An 18,923-nucleotide genomic window follows, 5' to 3' on the forward strand; every position below is an offset into this window, starting at 1 on the left:
TCAATTATCCTGCTAAGGAGAAGCAGCACAATAATACTAGATGGGGATTTGGAAGGCTCAGTACTGTGAAATTTTAATAAATATCAGAATAGGGAAATTATTATGAGAGACAATAAATCATCCCATAGTGAAATGTTATATTAAAATACCCTTTGAAGCCCTGTATATTTCTCCTTTTTTCATCTCCTGCAGACCCTGTCTCTACAAATGCATTTAAACATTTTAACAGTAAGGATGCTTTAAATGTATGTTTAAAATATAAATCAGAAGGCAGTTGCATAGAGGTAGGGTTTCTTGTTTGGCAAATTTAGATTTAAAATTGGACTGGTTATGGTGCTGGCTTATGAATTCCCCTCTTTATGCTAATATTTGTGTTGTGTATGTGATTTTCTGTGCTCAATTAACGTAAGATTTAACATGCAGATTTAATAAGAAACCAAAGAGAGGAATTCAGTACCTGCAAGAGCAAGGGATGCTTGGTACTACTCCTGAAGATATTGCCCAGTTCTTGCATCAAGAAGAAAGATTAGACTCGGTAATAAAACCACTGATAATTTTCAAAATACTGAATATCTGTTTTTATATTATTAATCTGATTACAATTTATGACAGCAGCCATACTGGGTCAAATCAGTGGACCCTCTAATTCAACATATTGTTTCACAAGTGCCCAAATAGATGCCTCCAAGAAGGTGTACAAGCAGAGGACAGAGCTTCCCCCCTGGTGTTGCCCTCTAGCATAGGTATTCAGATGAGAATATAACCTGCCACATTGTTGTTTGTACTCCCAGTTTGGGAAGCTTTGAGAACTAGGCTATTAACCTTATATTCCCAGTGTAATGTTGAGTGCAAAATAAGTACTAATGGCTACAATCCAGAGATCACATTTAGGCACCTCTAATGGCTTCATTGGAATTTACAGCCTTTTTTCTTTGAATCGAAAGCCCTCCCCCTCACTGCTTTTCTCACACTGATTGATAAACAAATTTGTATTACAAAAGTGGCTTGCCATATGCAGTTTACTCCTTTAAGAACAATGTACTCGCAACAACCAGCTGATAGGGCAAGTGAGTGCAGTGAACTACTTCTAGTATAGAATACCCACCCATCAATAGTTTAGTTCAGGGGTAGTCAAACTGCGGCCCTCCAGATGTCCATGGACTACAATTCCCAGGAGCCCCTTGCCAGCGTTCGCTGGCAGGGGGCTCCTGGGAATTGTAGTCCATGGACATCTGGAGGACCGCAGTTTGACTACCCCTGGTTTAGTTCCTTGCTGTGTTTATGAAGTAATAATTAATGGGGAAATAATCCAGCTTCAGTCATGCTAAGCAATGCAATCCATACAAATAAAATCTCCCTTCTGCTTAGTATATTATCAATACTTGGAGTTAAAGTTAATTTTGTTTGGTTATCCTGGATGCTCTCCTGCAGGGAGCAGGAGTTTGGACTTGATGGCTTGTATGGCTCCTTCCAACTCTGTGATTCTATGATTTAGTTTCCTGTACTGTTCTGAAGGCTTGTAGGTTGTTAATAGTACCTCAAACCCAAAGTATAAAAATGGTTTATAAAATTATGACTTCAGCTAAGCCACATTGAAAACACTTAGAGGACAAGAACTGCCAGAAACACTGTTCACCATTCATTACAGAACTTGGAAAATACAGTAAAAATGTTTATCATTGATAGCTTTCCCACAAGGGAACATTCCAACATCCATTCTGTTTGCATTTTAAATAACACTATTCTGTAACATTCATTTGAAGATCTTACAGCCAACAGTGAGAAATCAAAGGGGGTAACTCTGTAGGATTGCACTCTGAGACTATCCTGTTTTAACGTTCTGACAGGATAGGTAAAGGTAAAGGTATCCCCTGTGCAAGCACCGAGTTATGTCTGACCCTTGGGGTGACGCCCTCCAGCGTTTTCATGGCAGACTCAATACGGAGTAGTTTGCCAGTGCCTTCCCCAGTCATTGCCGTTTACCCCCCAGCAAGGTGGGTACTCATTTTATCAACCTCGGAAGGATGGAAGGCTGAGTCGACCTTGAGCCGGCTGCTGGGATTGAACTCCCAGCCTCATGAGCAGAGCTTTCAGACTGCATTTCTGCTGCCTTACCACTCTGTGCCACAAGAGGCTCTGACAGGATATAAATACTTTAAATAAAATAAATAAAAGGGAAGAATGGAATTATACATAACTACCACAGGCTCAGCCATCTCAGGAAGAGACAGTAGTGCCAGAAATAAGGGGCTATAAAATTTATGAGAGAGACATGGCCTGCTGGGTAACTAATGAATAAAATGGAAGCCGGTCAAGTCACTGGAGAAGTCATTAGAGCAGGACCTAGGTGAAAATGTACAGAGGGATGCATATTCCAATAACTATGATATGACAACACAGAAAGTCCGTTTGTTTGGAATACGGCATTCAGAGAATCTGAAATTTTGCCTGACCAGGGCTGATTCTGCACTTACTTTGTTTATTCCATTGTCAATCCTGCTGAATTCAGATTCTTTTGAATCCAGGTCTTCCTCATTTATTTCTCCCGACTTGAAATGGAAAGTGTTCTGCACTTAATTGGGGAAACTTGAGGGGGGTTTTGCTATGAGAAATGAGATCAAGAAAACTTTATTCATCTGTTTAAGAACTATTTTACTGGCCAAAAGCCATTCTTGGTTCGCTCTTGACAGTTTAGTTGTAATTTTCATTATAAATTTTACTATCAAACTTTCAATAATTTATTTATATGCATACATGCATGTATTTGCATACATATTTACCAGAGTGTTATACTTTGGCAGGTATATATTTTTCCTTTGCATTGTTCTGGTGTAAACTGTAAAAATATATACTACTATTGCACCATACAAACACAAAAGTTAATGAATAAACTCAAGAAGATGTTTGAGTCCAGTGTCAGCCCCTAAGTCAACAATGTTCAACTCTGCGTATCATCAGGAACTGAGAGAGACTTAGCATGAGCAGATGCAGACTTCTTCAGTTACATTGAAACTTATTTCCTTAAATGTTACATATGGGGGGGCTACCCATTCCTGGCAATTAACCTTCACCCCACCCTCTCCCTACCTGTATGTAATGGCTGAGGATATTCTGTTTCACTGCATTTGAAGAAGTATGTATGCAAATGAAAGCTCATACTTTGCAAAAAACTTCAATGACCTCAGAGGTACCACTGGACTCAAACTTTGTTCTGCTTCAGACCAACATGACTACCCACTTGAATCTAGCATTTTTTGGTAATTAAGTAGCAGAAATCAGGCCTTTAATACTAAGTGCTTTGTGTGGTTGTACCTACAACAACCTGCTGATAGGGAAAGTGAGTGGAGTGGACTTTTGGAGAATATAGGAAAGGAGATTGGTCAACTGGGATTATATTGAATTAATATAATTAGTCTCCCTACAGATCTCATAGGATGGCACTAATCAGCAGTCAACCCAACAAAGGAATGTTTCAGTGTGTTTTGTTAAGATTTTAAAATGTGTTTTGATCACTCTTCCTTGGGTGTTATAACTGCAAAGGCTGACATGGAACTAACTGTCTTTATTTTTTAAATCTAGACTCAAGTTGGGGAGTTCCTGGGAGACAATGATAAATTCAACAAGGAAGTTATGTATGCTTACGTGGATCAACATGACTTTTCAGCCAAGGACTTTGTTTCAGCCCTGCGCATGTTTTTGGAAGGGTTTCGTCTTCCAGGAGAGGCTCAGAAAATTGATAGATTGATGGAGAAGTTTGCTGCTAGATATTTAGAGTGCAACCAAGGGTAAGTAGTTTCCTCTAGGCTGGGAAATTTATCTGGCAAATTTCCTAACACGGATAAGTTGATTATATTTTTTTTCTTGTTTCAGGCAAACTCTCTTTGCTAGTGCAGACACAGCATACGTCTTGGCTTATTCAATTATCATGTTGACAACAGACCTCCACAGCCCACAGGTACATTACTCAGAGCCTTTGAATGCCAAATATTCTGTTGTGAAAAGCTTGAATCTTTGTGCCATTATAACATAATTAAATGCACAGCATGAAACATTATGCTCCAAGTCCTAGATCTTTTCGCGGGGGGCCGTCTTTTAGTTCAGATCACAAAAGAGTACATCCAAACTGGCATTCTTGTTGCATTTTAGTTTAGTTTTGTATATTTGTTCCAGCTGTTACTTGCACACTCATCTTCATGCTTCTTTGAATTGCAGGCTTTTTTGCTTGTTTCTTTCTAAAGCAATTTCCTAATAAGTGTATTTATTGTTTGTTCATTTACAAAATTTGTAAGCTGCCTTTCTGCACTGAGGCAGCTAATAGGTCTCCAGATGACCTCACCCAACAGTATCATATAGATGTTGAAAAGCATAGAGGGTAAGATAGAGCCTTGTCAGAACATAGAGCCCAAGGAGTAAAGCAATAGCCTCCCAGCATCACCTTCTAAGTAGGCCTGGAACCACTGCAGAACTGCACCTTCCAGTTCCAGCCCTGAAGACTAACTGCTGAGAATTCCAGGAGAATCAGCAGAATGGCAAGCATCCCATCCTGCCATCCCATCTTCTGGCACAAGTCATCCCCTAGGACAGGGGTAGTCAAACTGCGGGCCTCCAGATGTCCGTGGACTACAATTCCCAGAAGCCCCTGCCAGCGAATGCTGGCAGGGGCTCCTGGGAATTGTAGTCCATGGACATCTGGAGGGCCGCAGTTTGACTACCCCTGCCCTAGGATGACTAAGGTGGTTGCAGTCCCATAACCTAGAAAAAACTGAGAGGAAGAGAGTACTGAGGTAGTATAGTGGCAAAGGCAGGTTTAGGCTCTGCTTAAAGTTGGCAAAATTAACAATATTGCTAGGTGAATTGTTGTACTGACTTGAATTTACCAATTGAAGGAGAAAGGCTGATAATGAAGGGATAAGGTACACAGTAATAGGTGCTCAAATATCATGTGACATTTAACAGGCAAATTTTTAAAGTTTTTTTTTCAGCTGATGGGATAAAGCTTCTGCCAGTTTCTTGTGTGAATTTTATGAAGTAGACCGCACTTGAAAGGGCAGGTCTACATGCTCCCTAACACCACTTTTAATATCGTAAAGTTATTTCATTTAGCTACATATAATCAGTCTCATTATGTTGCTCTCCTTTGTGACTTGAATTATATTCAAAGCAGAGATTCATGCAGTTACAGATGACTGTATTTTAACCCTTGGCCTTGCCATCTTAGCCAGTTGAAAAATGGAATATATTTTGGTTGCTGTTACTATTTTAGTAGATGACAATGAAAGAACACATAATAGTCCTTAGGTTTAGCTCCATTTCTGAAGATTACATCTGTCATATACATTTATAAATAACTTCTGATTATTCTTATGCTGTATAGTCAGCCATAATTTTGATTACCCACATATTTTGCACTGCCATCTAATTGACTAGGAATTCCGAGGTAAGAGAATCCACATCATGAGGCCCTCAGGTTTGTCAAACTAGTGGCAGTTTTTAAATCGGATCTTTTCTCATTCTATCATTTGCTTTTAGTCAACTTGCTTAGATGAAAATTTAGTATCACAGGATTATAAAACTAGACCAGTGGAACCCCCCCCCACACACACACACACACAGATCTGAGGTCTGCTACATTTGTCACAATATTTGTGTTCTCAGTTCTGTAGAATACTTTTGGAAGGGAGGTCAGTGTAGTAAAATGCATTTGTTCTTTGATTATTAGTGTTGGAGTCATCTCTCTAAAAGTAGTTAAAGGTATCTACGGACAACTTTGAAAAGTTTGGTAGACTGTTAGTTGGCAGGCTAGTTTTTAGAGTGTGTTGGAGATGAATGGCATCCTTCCCCAGCTGTCTTCTCTAAGGCTTATGAGTTGAGACTGCCTTGGCTGTGTAATAGGTGGAATTTGTAACCTTCCATTGTCATTTGTATTTTATAGACAACCACAGTTAGCTAGAAAATGGGAGCAAAATTAAGCAATAAAGACAACTGGTGAACAGTTTCATCAGAGTTGTGGTTTAGCATACTCCCTTGGGTCAGACTCAGGTCCAGGCTACTTTGCTGACCCCTCTCTTTGCCAATGGACTCTGCATAGATATTAATGCCTTCGTAACTAATAGCAGCTTTTCCTAATTTTCTAGGTAAAGAATAAAATGACAAAGGAACAATATATTAAGATGAATAGGGGCATCAATGATAGTAAGGATCTCCCTGAAGAATATCTGTCTGCCATCTATAATGAAATAGCTGGGAAAAAGATATCAATGAAGGAAACAAAAGAGTTAACAATACCCACAAAGACAAGTAAACAAAGTAAGTGCCTTTGGGACAGTTGTTCCCTCTTTCGTTATGGATAGTGACAGCTTATCACTTGCAATCCTTTGCTATTGGGAACTTGGAAAAAATGTGATTTGGACCATTTTAAGAGGAAAAGGCAGTTTGATTAATAAAGAAGGTTCCTTTTTTCCTAATCATGAGCATATATGCTCAGTTGTGAATCACACAGAGTCCATTAGCAGCATCAGAGGGAGGTGAAACACTAAGGCCTTCCTAATGTTCCTAGTCAGCCAGTTGCTATTTGGCTATTCCCGTCAACTCCTTGAACTATCTCCTGTTGTGGCCATTCTTCCTGGTCATTTCGTAATCATTATATGAATTATTATATATTATTATGTATACAAAAGGTGGTACATGAGCATTCTTCCTGCCTGCCTGCCTCTTTTCTGTATTGCACTGCAGTTAATTTGAATTGTAAATGGCCTTGAATGCCATGGTAGGAAGGCAGTTTGGTATGACTTATTCCCAGACAATTGACTATACAATGTATAGCTTTCTAGTCTTATTTGTGCTGTTAAGAATAGTTCTTAATTTGTATTAATCAAATATCTATATACTAGACTATAATATGGACATAAAGTATCTAAATTGTTTCCATGGTGAATGATTTAGACAAACAACTACCAAAAGTAAGTTTCTTTCTCTTATTGATAATGCAAATAGTTGTTTAAATTGGAAATGGAAATAGAGAGTTCATTTATTTATGCCATTTATAGTCTGCCTTTCTCACTGAGACTCAAGTGGATTACACAGTAAGATGAAATATCTAATAAGTAGTGTGATGGCACTGGGATCATTGAAATCAGAAATACACGTAAGTAGTATGTTTGACATGTTAAGCAAAATACAATACACAGAGAACAAGACAATGCATACAGCAACAGATAATACATGTCATCATACACAGTAGTATAGTTCACAAATCCATTCTCTTCCTTGAAATGGCTCCTAAACCATTCCAGTGTAATGTGACCTTCCTAAACTGTTCTTCTTTACATAGCTTGCAGAGTGCTAGAAGTGTGGGTGCCTTCCTGACCTTCTCAAGTAGGGCATTCCACAAGCCACGGCAGAAGACACACGTGTACAGGCCTTTGTTGATTATGCCCATTTGCAGGAGGCATCTGCAGAAGGCCCTGCTCAGTTGAGCAAAATTGTCTTGTTAGTTGTTTCAAATGTTGCCATATATGCAATACATCCACACGCCATGCATAATTTTTAAAAAGTTTTATTCTTTTGAAATAGTGAAAAAATTAATAGAAAAAATTGTTTACAGATGTAGCAAGTGAAAAGCAGAGACGACTTCTTTATAATTTAGAAATGGAACAGATGGCCAAAACGGCTAAAGCACTGATGGAAGCTGTGAGCCACGTTCAAGCTCCTTTCACCAGTGCAACGCACCTAGAGCATGTGAGACCCATGTTCAAGGTAAGCCTTCTTTGATTAAGTCAATACTCTTTTTTTCCGTACTATTACTGTATATTTCCCCTGAAGTTTGATTTTAAAAAAAACATGAGCTATTTTTAAAATGTTAAAGATAAAACCATAAAATTTTGGCAGCCATTTTGGATCACCTAAACCTGAGGAGACTTTTGCGGGGTGGGGAGTGGGTGGGCTGGCCAGAGAAGGGATATAGGAGGGAGGAAGCCAGACTGAAAAGAGAAAGGGAAAAGATGGGGGAAATGGGGATATGGGGGCAGGAGGAAGAGAAGGAAGCAGAGAAGAGGACAAATATGCAGGAATTATGAGATGGGAACATGGAGACAGTGTGGGGTGGAGGGCCAGCCAGGAGAAGAGATTCTCTGCCATAAATCTTCCTTATTCATCCTGCAATGGGGGATACTGCATGTTGCTAAACAACTAGAATATGTGAATATCTGATTGTGAGATTAAATTTATTTTTTATTCTGCATATGATTTGTTGAAATTTTATCTGTTGGTCTGGGTATCCTTTTGTGCACAATGATGGTGGCTTTAAAAAGCAGGCTTATTATTGGCAAATATGTGTTGCCTTGAGGTGACGCAGTTGGCTTGTAGCATCAGATGGATATAGTTCTTGACCATTCACAGATAAACAAACCCCTTTCTATAGAAAGAAGCAAGATTTCAACTAGGATTTATCAATACTGAGGCAAATCTATATAGTCCCAAAGCTATAAAATAATGGCTACTCTTATCTGGATATATTTTTGCCATTCGGTTATCTATAATGGAAGTTTGAGCTCTAAATGTTACGGAATTTTTATTCTAGTTGGCATGGACGCCGTTCTTGGCTGCATTCAGTGTGGGTTTACAGGATTGTGATGACACGGAAGTTGCTTCTCTTTGCCTGGAAGGCATACGATGTGCAATCAGGATAGCATGCATCTTTAACATCCAGGTAATACTCCATGTTAAGTTTTATAAGAAGAGAGAATGCTGTGAATATGTTCAATTTATTACATAGTGATGTTTTATGAAATACATTGTGTAATTGACCAAAAATATGTTTGCATCTAAAAAGTACTATGAAACTACAAACTGTAAGTACGTTTGTCTTTTGGCAAGTTGAACTCTCCTCAAACCCCTCCTTCTCTAGACTCCACTCCCAAATCTCCAGGAGTTTCCTAACCTGGAGCTGGCAGCACTGACAGATCTACCTGGACTTCTTATTCATTCATTCATTCATTCATTCATTCATTCATTCATTCATTCATTCATTCATTCATTCATTCCATTACTATACCGCCCTCCCCTGGCTCAGGGCAGTTCACATAGAATGTAAACAAAAACTCTGTGACTTGAACAAGGCCTTTACCTTTTAATTGTGCTTGTGTAAAGGTTTGCTGTAGCTATTCACTCTTCAGGTTCAGTCTGTTATTATTTCATACATTTCAGGGCTCAGTCCTGGCATTTTAGAACAGATTCTTCGGCTAATCTTTGGTGAACTTTGGTTCAGTTTATCCTTGCTTGATGCAAATGTTTTTGTTATAAAAAGACACATGCACTTTACAATAGTAGATACGTAGCATCATCGCCGTACAGTTTCCTTAGGACTTGTCACAATCAATAATTGCTGTCTGTCCTGTGAACTTTCAAAGTTAGCCTTTAGTTTATAAAGGTAAAGGTAAAGGTATCCCCCTGTGCAAGCACCAGGTCATGTCTGACCCTTGGGGTGACACCCTCTAGCGTTTTCATGGCAGACTCAATACGGGGTGGTTTGCCAGTGCCTTCCCCAGTCATTACCGTTTACCCCCCAGCAAGCTGGGTACTCATTTTACCGACTCGGAAGGATAGAAGGCTGAGTCAACCTTGAGCCGGCTGCTGGAATTGAACTCCCAGACTCATGGGCAGAGCTTCAGACTGCATTTCTGCTGCCTTACCACTCTGCATCACAAGAGGCTCTTTAGTTTATAGCTTTCTTAAAACAATGATCACTGTTTGCATGTAGAACATGTCTCTTGCAAACAAAAATGCAAAGATACAAAGATAAAGATGCAGATCTTCTGTATTAATAATTTCTCCAGGCTTTTTGGCTCCAGAAAGAGACAAATGACATCCTCTCTGCTGTTTGAACTTTAAATTGCAGCCACATATGGCCCAGTTCAGATCAGGGCCATGGAGGAGAAAGGTTTATGCCTTTCCCTGCATCATTTCTACAACCTGAATTGCTTCCCCCAGGGCCAATATCTGCCCTGTTGGTGGGGAAGGGATATTGGTGCCAATATGATTCCTGTAGGAGGGTGTGTGTGTGTGTGTGTTTTGGTAGCAAATAGCAGTCCTGATCACATTGTAAAAAAATGGTGCAAAAGAGGAAAACCTTAATGCAGATTGGGTGTCCTGCATGTCTGCAGGTTAGAATTTTAAAAAATAAATCTGCTCACACATCATTGTTATATTGTATTATATAATGTTCATTGTAAACTGCCCAGAGCTGCATAGAAATGGTGGTATAAAATATAAATAAATAAATAAATAAATAAATAAATAAATAAATAAGTCTAAAGTCATGGGAATTGTCAGACATTGTACATATTCAGACACTTTCTTACCTTCACTGTTCTGTTTGAAATAGAACTGAGTGTGGCAGCACAGCTATGCACAGAATGTTGTTTATGTGTGGTGGTGGGGTTGAATTCTACCTGGTTGCTTTGAAGACAAGCCACCTGTTTCTCATGCAGTGGGGAGCTCTTCACCAGGATCCTTGCAGTCACGTATAAGATGGGAGCAGTCTTGCCTTCCACAAAGCCTAGCTGCTTGCTTTACAGCTTCTGTCCAGTGACTGCCATGGCAGCGCCTTGTTTCTTTGATGATAGATTAAGTTGGATAGCCACGTTGTAGATGAAGGGAATCTGGTTTTCCTCTGATTAATGTAAGGCCAGCGCACACAAAAAAACTCTTTAACTGTGTTTATCTGGTGAAGGGCAAAATTTGGGTTCAAGAGGAGAGTGGCTGGAGGAAGGTGTACAAGTTATAAGCTCAAAGTGTTGCATCTGCTCCAGACCAAAGAAAGGAAATATATAGGAAGAGCTATTCCCTGCAGAAATGGAAAAGTAGTAGGAAGCCAGTCACAAGTAAAATCAAAAAGGCACAAAGGGCAAAGTTGTAGAAGAAAGTAATCTATATCAAAGCCAACAGAGATGTTAAGGAGGTTAAAGACAAAATAGAGATCTTTAAGTTTTTCAGCAACAAAGTGGCTGATGATTTTATCATGGGTTGTTTCAGGAGAGTAGGAACCAGATTATAGCAGATCAAGAGAGAGAGAACATTGAAATAGAAGGAATAAATATAACGTTCAGGAGTTTAGACACAGTTGGTAGGCAGAAGGTTGCAGAGGGAGCAGGGAGCAGTCAAAGGACCATTTCTTGGAGAATGTTTAAATAAGCTGACAGCCTTTCTAATACTCTTACATGTCGGTTTTACTATTCATTTTCCTACCATTTCTGTATAAAAGTGATATGGTAAAAAGTGATTTCTAATGGGCAAACAAATCAAGTATTTTACAAATGAAAACAACAATTTTTCTTCCTGTAGCTTGAACGGGATGCTTATGTCCAAGCACTAGCAAGATTTACTTTGCTTACTGTGAGTTCCGGCATAACGGAAATGAAACAGAAGAACATTGACACAATAAAAACACTCATTACAGTGGCTCACACTGATGGAAATTACTTGGGAAATTCCTGGCATGAGGTAGATTATTTTTAACTATTAGGAAAAATAAATTAAATCTGCATAAAAATCCGGTTTTGTGTCTTGGCATAGGTTCCTGTGAATATGTTTGTATTATGCAAAGAAAGATATTTTATTATAATAAACTGGTAAGAATATAATATTAATAGCACTTGTATCTATAACAGACTCAGTAAATTTGGGTGATGTGTTTGGGTGTGAGAACTGCCAGGTATGAATATAGAATAATTTTTAAAAGCCTTGTGGGCGCTTGTGTGTTCATTTATTTATTAGTATTTTGCTCTTATTGAAGATTTTGAAATGCATCAGTCAGCTTGAATTGGCACAGCTGATAGGTACTGGAGTAAAACCGCGTTATATCTCTGGGACCATGAGGGGCCGTGAAGGTTCCTTCACAGGAACAAAGGATCAGGCAACTGATGAATTTGCAAGTTTGGGGCTAGGTAAGTATTCTAAGTTCAAAGTACCTTATAGTATTTAAGGCAGAACTTTTAACTTTTTTAAACCAGAAAAAAACCTATTGGCTGTGCCTTGATAGATCATGCTTTAAATGGCCTACAACCCAGTTTTTATTCTGGAGGATGCAACTGCAGATGGATGGTTTAAACACTTCTGTGCCTGTTTTGGTTTTTAGTTCCCAGTGACCTTCCTGTAAAACAGAGAGGAAATTATGCAAATAATTTTTTAAAAATCTCTGAACTCCTTATATTCTGAATCAGTCAGTAATTCTGGCAAGTAAATAAACATGTGTTTTCAAAACTGTAAATGATTTTTTACCTTTGTATTGTTTTGTAAGAGTGCTGCTTCCTCACTGTCTGGGGAGTTCTGTATAGAGGAGAAGGCAGCAGCCACATTCTCTACCGTTAGTTTTGCTAAAATCTCTTAGGAAGCAGGAGTAGAATTGACTCCTACACTCTCCTCCCCATCATGGTTCTGGCACATTTTTGTAGTTGGCACCCAAGACTATTTGGCAGCTATTACAAATGTATTAAGTGATGGTAGAGAGAGGTTCATAGAGTCATTCTAAGGGCTGATATGACAATTTGTGCAAAATGCTAAAGGCTTCAGTTCATTATAATATACACAGTTTTTATGATAGAAAATTCCTGGTGAAATCAGCTCCCAGGAGAGCTGAAGGGCCTGATGGAGCTTTCTCAGTTCCACGGGGCCTGCAAGATGGAGCTCTTCTTTGGTTGAGGCCAGTGCAGGTTAGATCTGGGCCCCTCGGTGGCTAGCCAGGTCATCAGGCACCCCCGGAGTTGCCCCCTATTTTATCACAGGGTCTGTTCTACTGGAGGGAGTTGGGAATTTTTGCTGCCTAGGGGGGTATGTTTATATATTTATTTATTTATTATATTTATATACCGTCCTGCCCGAAGGTTCAGGGTGGTTTACATGAAACAAAAACAATACAGATAATTTATAGCAATAATACAGTGATAACTGCAAGCAACATAATAGAACATTAGAATAATATGGAGAACATTAAATCAATGCATACTGATAGCTCAGTGGGTTGGGAGGAAGACAAGGAGAGCTGGCACCATCTACCGCAGTTACTTTCAGTTACCAAACACATTATAACCACCAAGCAAGCATTTCTTGTGACAGTGCTTGGCGGGTACTTATATTTCAGGCTGGCAAGAAGTTCTTAACCTGCCATCAGTTTCTTTACCGTTTATCTCAACTCCCCAGCTCAAGCAAGAGCCATCAAGTACTTACTGCTGTCTCCTTATTGTGGCTGAACCAGAATAGCATGCAGGATAGCCATCACACAGTAGATTTCTGTGATATCTAGCAAAGTCCAAGGAGCCCCTAAAACTTGGGCAGGTAGAATTTGGCCCCAGGTTCCCTGCCAGCTCATGCAAGGCCTTGACTAAGCTGCTGCTATCTCACCCAACTCATCCTGACCTTATTGGAGTAGCAGTAGTCTCTGGTCTTCTACGTAAACCACCATCATTCAAAGAATGAGGAGGAAATTATCATGGACCTCTTTTTATTCTGTCCACCCACACTTTTGACTATGATTTATCACATTCCCATTTTTGTGATGATGTTAATTCAGACCCCAAAAATGTCACAATTGTGTTTTAAAATATGATTAATATATGTATACTGGCTGGGAGTAGGCTGCATGTTTGGTTGGATGCTTACTTGTAATGTTATCGGGCAGCATTTTCCAGAATAGACAGCAAAAATAGAAAAAATGTGGTTCCCCCACTTGCCAAAAAAAACCAGGCTGAAATCCATTGTGGGTAAAACCATCAACAGATCTCCTAATACAGGGGTAGTCAAACTGCGGCCCTCCAGATGTCCATGGACTATAATTCAGCATTTGCTGGCAGGGGCTCATGAGAATTGTAGTCCATGGACATCTGGAGGGCCGCAGTTTGACTACCCCTGTATTAGGAGACATGCTTACAGTTCTTAGATTAAAATGTTTTTCACAAGTTTGTTACTTTGTTTTGTTAATGGTGACGAATTTAGTTTGAATATTCACAAAGTAATATTTCCCCTTTCTTCACACAACCCTATCTTTTTTCACTTAAAAAAATGATACATCTGATAGTTGGAGGAAATGTTGACTGGAAACAAATAGCAAGTATTCAAGAATCCATTGGAGAAACCAGTTCTCAGAGTGTTGTTGTTGCCGTAGACAGGTAAATTGCTGAATTTGTATTTCTACTAATATATTATTTTGATGCGCATATAACATTTAATGGTGCCTCCGTGCCATTGGAAAGAACATTGAGTATATTTATTAATTTATTAAATTTTTATATTGCCCTTCCCAAGGACTCAGGGCAGTTTACATCATAAGAAAACACAATAAATGAAACATAATAATCAAATACAATATAGCTGGAATTAGCATATGATTTCTTTTTAACAAATGGGTCAATTAAAAACTGTTTCCTATGACACTGACCCTCAGGGATAGATACCTACTACCTACCTCAGCGGTAGGGGAGGGGATAAAATGCTAGAGCAGAGTGTTAGCAGATAATTTATTTACAAATTTTATTATACCATCCAATTGAGAAATGTTTGTTGAGCTGTTCATTAGACATGTAACTTCTGTTTCACTGATGAAATGAAAATTCTTTCATTTCTTTTCCCCGCTTTCTCATCCTTCTATGATGGTGATTTTACACATCATATGTTTATGCCATTTTCTCAACTTTTGTGCCTTGCAGAATATTTACAGGATCTACAAGGCTAGATGGAAATGCTATTGGTAAGTTTTCTTTACCAGTCAGTTCATTTCAGAAGTGGACTAATAATATGGAAAAGAATACTCAGTGAATTTTCTGTGGCTTTATAAACAGTGGATTTTGTTCGGTGGCTTTGTGCTGTGTCAATGGATGAACTGCTGTCCGCGACTCATCCTCGGATGTTTAGCTTGCAGAAGATAGTAGAGATTTCTTATTATAACATGGGGCGCATAAGGCTACAGTGGTCTAGAATCTGGGAAGTTATTGGCGATCATTTCAATAAGGTACGTTTAAATATTGTTATAACAAGTTATGCTTTTAAGTATGTTTATGTTAACCTTCGGATGTGATACAAATGCCTGTTGCTCCATTCACGGGTAGTAACTATAATGGAAAATAAAATGGTGCTATCGGACAAAATCTCTCCAAGTTGTAGTGGGGGTGCAATATTTGGACTGGCAGAACAAACTCCACTGGCAGGTCATGTGTAAGTGGTGTTCTCCTCAGCTGGATAATTGTTTTCTCATTTTTTTTTGCATTTAATTTTACTGTTTTAACGGATGTAGTTAACTTAGAATTAATTTCGTATTCTCTTTCAGATAGCAAAAACATTTTGAACCAGTTCACTAACAGTATAATTGCTAATTGTGTCCTTGACCTCAGTGAACTTAGAAAGATGTAACTGTTTAAGATTGCATTGTAAAATACGTATTTGGAGATAGGGATTGCTAACTATTTTTAGAAAAGTCTGACTATTTCAGTGTATTTCCAACTTTTCTAACCATAATTTCCAACTTTTCTAACCATACTGTTTTTTAAAACAGTAAACAGTTTTACTACTTACACTTGGTTTAATTTTAAATTTGGAATTGCTAGGTTGGCTGCAATCCCAATGAAGATGTAGCTATTTTCGCAGTAGACTCCTTAAGGCAGTTATCAATGAAGTTCTTAGAAAAGGGAGAACTGGCAAATTTTCGCTTCCAGAAGGACTTCCTAAGGCCGTTTGAACACATTATGAAGAGAAACAGGTAAAAAAAATCTAATAAATTGACGTGCTTACAACAACTCATATTAAATTGCATAAAACGAATTATTTCAAAAAGTACGGATTTTAGAAATTGCATTTTGATGGCTTTGTATTATGAATGTTGTAGGTCTCCAACAATTCGTGATATGGTTGTGCGTTGCATAGCACAGATGGTAAACTCCCAGGCAGCAAATATACGCTCTGGTTGGAAGAATATCTTCTCCGTGTTTCATTTGGCTGCATCAGACCAGGATGAAAGTATAGTGGAACTTGCCTTTCAAACTACAGGACACATTGTCAGTGAGTACTGATATGTAATTTTGCATAATGCCATCGAGAGACATAATACATCTTTATTACTTGTACTGTATTAATTATTGGCTTCAGAAATTATTTGTACAGCGATTTTATCTGCATTAAAATAAATGTATGCTTTACCTTATAGTGGTTTCACTATAACAACATTAATTTAAAACAGCTAAGTATTTGCCTACCGCAATTTTAGAAGACAATCTTTTTTTTTCTTTTTACAGCAATCGTATTTGAGAAACACTTCCCAGCAACCATAGATTCTTTTCAGGATGCTGTAAAATGCTTATCTGAGTTTGCGTGCAATGCAGCTTTTCCGGACACAAGCATGGAGGCAATCCGCCTCATTCGCCATTGTGCAAAATATGTATCGGAAAGACCTCAGGTATCATTGATAGAAAAATTTTGAACCGTTGCATTGTTGAAACCGTTAACATTCTGGTGGAAATTAGATTCAACAAACGTTGGCACATGCTGGAACCAATAGTAGAACAAAAAGGGAAAAAATGACTGATTTTATTATACAAAGTCCCTTTGCATTTCACCGTATGGGCCTCATCAGGATTGGCCAGGATAGCAGGAGCTGAGAGCTCCACACCACTGTTGCTGGGGCTTTTCCTCTTGCAATTTGATTTAAAACAAGCTGCAAGAGGAGCCAGCCCAGGATCAGCGCTTGCATGCAATTCTGCATGCTACAGGGAGAGACCTCCCCACTGCACAGTGATTTGGGCGCCATCTTCTCCTTCAGTGCAGTTTAAATCAGACTATCGGAGAAGCCAAACCTGCCCCAAGGTTTGGGCTGGATTTTTTTTTTTTTGCATGCTCCTATTTGTAACCTAGAGCCTCTTGTGGCGCAGAGTGGTAAGGCAGCAGACATGCAGTCTGAAAGCTCTGCCCATGGGGCTGGGAGTTCGATCCCAGCAGCCAGCTCAAGGTCGACTCAGCCTTCCATCCTTCCAAGGTTGGTAAAATGAGTACCCAGCTTGCTGGGGGGTAAACGGTAATGACTGGGGAAGGCACTGGCAAACCACCCCGTATTGAGTCTGCCATGAAAACGCTAGAGGGCGTCACCCCAAGGGTCAGACATGACCTGGTGCTTGCACAGGGGATACCTTTACCTTTACCTTATTTGTAACCTAACTCAAAATATGAAATTTTTTTATCAGTCCCTTTGAGAAAAAAGTATGTTCTAAAAAAAGAGTATGCCTGTAGAAGCACCGCCTTTGGTTAACTGTGCACAGATTCTTCTCCTGAGAATGTTGGTGGCTATTGGGGACCGATCGGGGCAGGTTTTTAGGTTTGTTTTTTTAGGTTTGCTTTCCCGCCATCAAGGATCATTGTCGTTTTGTCTATGGGGTTGTATTGTATTGTTTTATCATATTGTATTTTACTGTTTTATTCTCTTATCATAAACCTCCAGGAGCTGGACTGGCTTCGGGAGTGGCAGGGATACATCCAAATAAATAATAACTTCACAGCATGCAATTCAGATATGTTTATATATGCTGTCAGGTGTTTTTACAATGAGATGTGTAGGGAAGACCCCTAGAAAATTGCTTTGCTTAGCAGAACATTGGAGCAACATAGTTTATAGTTGGTGCACCTTTGGTACAGCAATTTACCGGGAAAGAACATGGACCCACTGATTTTGAAGGGTTATATAAATCTTACCATCATAATGAAACAGTCCTGTTAAAAAGGGAAATGAAGTAGATTTGCAGGCTGCAGACTTTGGCCCCTCATGGGTTAAACTCAAATCTGGGACTTCTGACCTTGCTCAGCTAAGCAATGTATGTATAAAACTGCTGTACCATTCTCCACTATATAAGGATTTAACTATATTTTTGAAATTAATTTGATCCTATCTTTTGAATACTATTAAGAGAACCTTCTGTTATCTGTATTAAATATAAAATTATGTTTTTGTAGATTTCCCCTGATGAAGCTTGCACAGTGAAACATGTAGGGACATTGTATAATAAATCTATCACCTGGCATGTTTCCTTTTTGTTCTGTGGGCATATTCATAGAATCATAGAGTTGGAAGGGGCCGTACATCCATCTAGTGCAACCTCCTGCTCAATGCAGGATCAGCCTAAAGCATCCAGGATGAGTATCTGTCCACCCACTGCTTGAAGATTGCCAGTGAGGGGGAGCTCACCACCTCCTTAGGCAGTTGATTCCACTGCACATGGTTGGATGCAGCCCAGTTTTTCTTTATCCATGAACTAATAACAGCCATTGTCAGAGGTTATGGCTACTTTTTTTCTGGGAACTTAGATTACTTGGGGTCTGCCACATGCCATAGTGCATTTCTTCTTTCTAAAGGGTGCTTGTAAACCAAACAGTTTATTTGATGTTGAGGTTAAAAGCAAGAATTTTTAAAAATCACTATGCCATTTGTCCCAAATTGCTGCGTTAAAGTAGTTTTAGTGGGCTCATAAATGCAGTATTAATATATTTTTGCTTACTGTGTAATAAAGGCAGCAGTAAGAATAGAAATCAGTCAACCTTTTTCCTGGATGTTCTCTCTGGGAGATCAGCATGGGTTATTGATGCTTGAAAGATGCTTCATTCTCTCTGTGCTGCACAGTAGGGGAGTACTTGTACTCACAGCATGTGTATGATGCTTCTGCACTGTGCATCTACATGTAAATCTACACCACTGAATACTATCTACTGTGGAATTGCCAGTCAATTTATTGGTGTAGTAGGGGAACTAATTCTCAGATTTCCTTTCCTTCCTGCCCTCAAGGATATTGGAACAATCAAGGCTTTCTCACCTATTTATCAAAAGAGATTTTTACACACAGTAGTAGATGCCCAAGGTTTATCTAATAATATTTCACAGAAAAATATGTTAATCTAATGCA

At 39.0% G+C, this 18,923-nt stretch overlaps 1 protein-coding gene across 5 annotated transcripts in view; it reads left to right on the top strand.

The window, feature by feature from the left end:
• The window catches only part of ARFGEF1 (ARF guanine nucleotide exchange factor 1), a 72,277-nt gene that overhangs the window by 39,949 nt on the left and 13,405 nt on the right, over nucleotides 1-18,923 (top strand). For all 5 annotated transcript variants that reach the window (XM_077352217.1, XM_077352218.1, XM_077352219.1 and 2 more), the window contains 14 exons: nucleotides 424-535; nucleotides 3,580-3,785; nucleotides 3,871-3,955; nucleotides 6,135-6,306; nucleotides 7,604-7,755; nucleotides 8,579-8,707; nucleotides 11,341-11,499; nucleotides 11,792-11,942; nucleotides 14,069-14,159; nucleotides 14,697-14,737; nucleotides 14,829-14,998; nucleotides 15,591-15,742; nucleotides 15,869-16,041; nucleotides 16,275-16,435. In XM_077352217.1, coding sequence (XP_077208332.1) covers nucleotides 424-535; nucleotides 3,580-3,785; nucleotides 3,871-3,955; nucleotides 6,135-6,306; nucleotides 7,604-7,755; nucleotides 8,579-8,707; nucleotides 11,341-11,499; nucleotides 11,792-11,942; nucleotides 14,069-14,159; nucleotides 14,697-14,737; nucleotides 14,829-14,998; nucleotides 15,591-15,742; nucleotides 15,869-16,041; nucleotides 16,275-16,435 — 1,954 coding nt within the window. The remainder of the gene's footprint in view (nucleotides 1-423; nucleotides 536-3,579; nucleotides 3,786-3,870; nucleotides 3,956-6,134; nucleotides 6,307-7,603; nucleotides 7,756-8,578; nucleotides 8,708-11,340; nucleotides 11,500-11,791; nucleotides 11,943-14,068; nucleotides 14,160-14,696; nucleotides 14,738-14,828; nucleotides 14,999-15,590; nucleotides 15,743-15,868; nucleotides 16,042-16,274; nucleotides 16,436-18,923) is intronic.

This window comes from Paroedura picta, chromosome 9 (genome assembly GCF_049243985.1).
Source record: "Paroedura picta isolate Pp20150507F chromosome 9, Ppicta_v3.0, whole genome shotgun sequence".
Lineage (NCBI taxonomy): Eukaryota > Metazoa > Chordata > Lepidosauria > Squamata > Gekkonidae > Paroedura > Paroedura picta.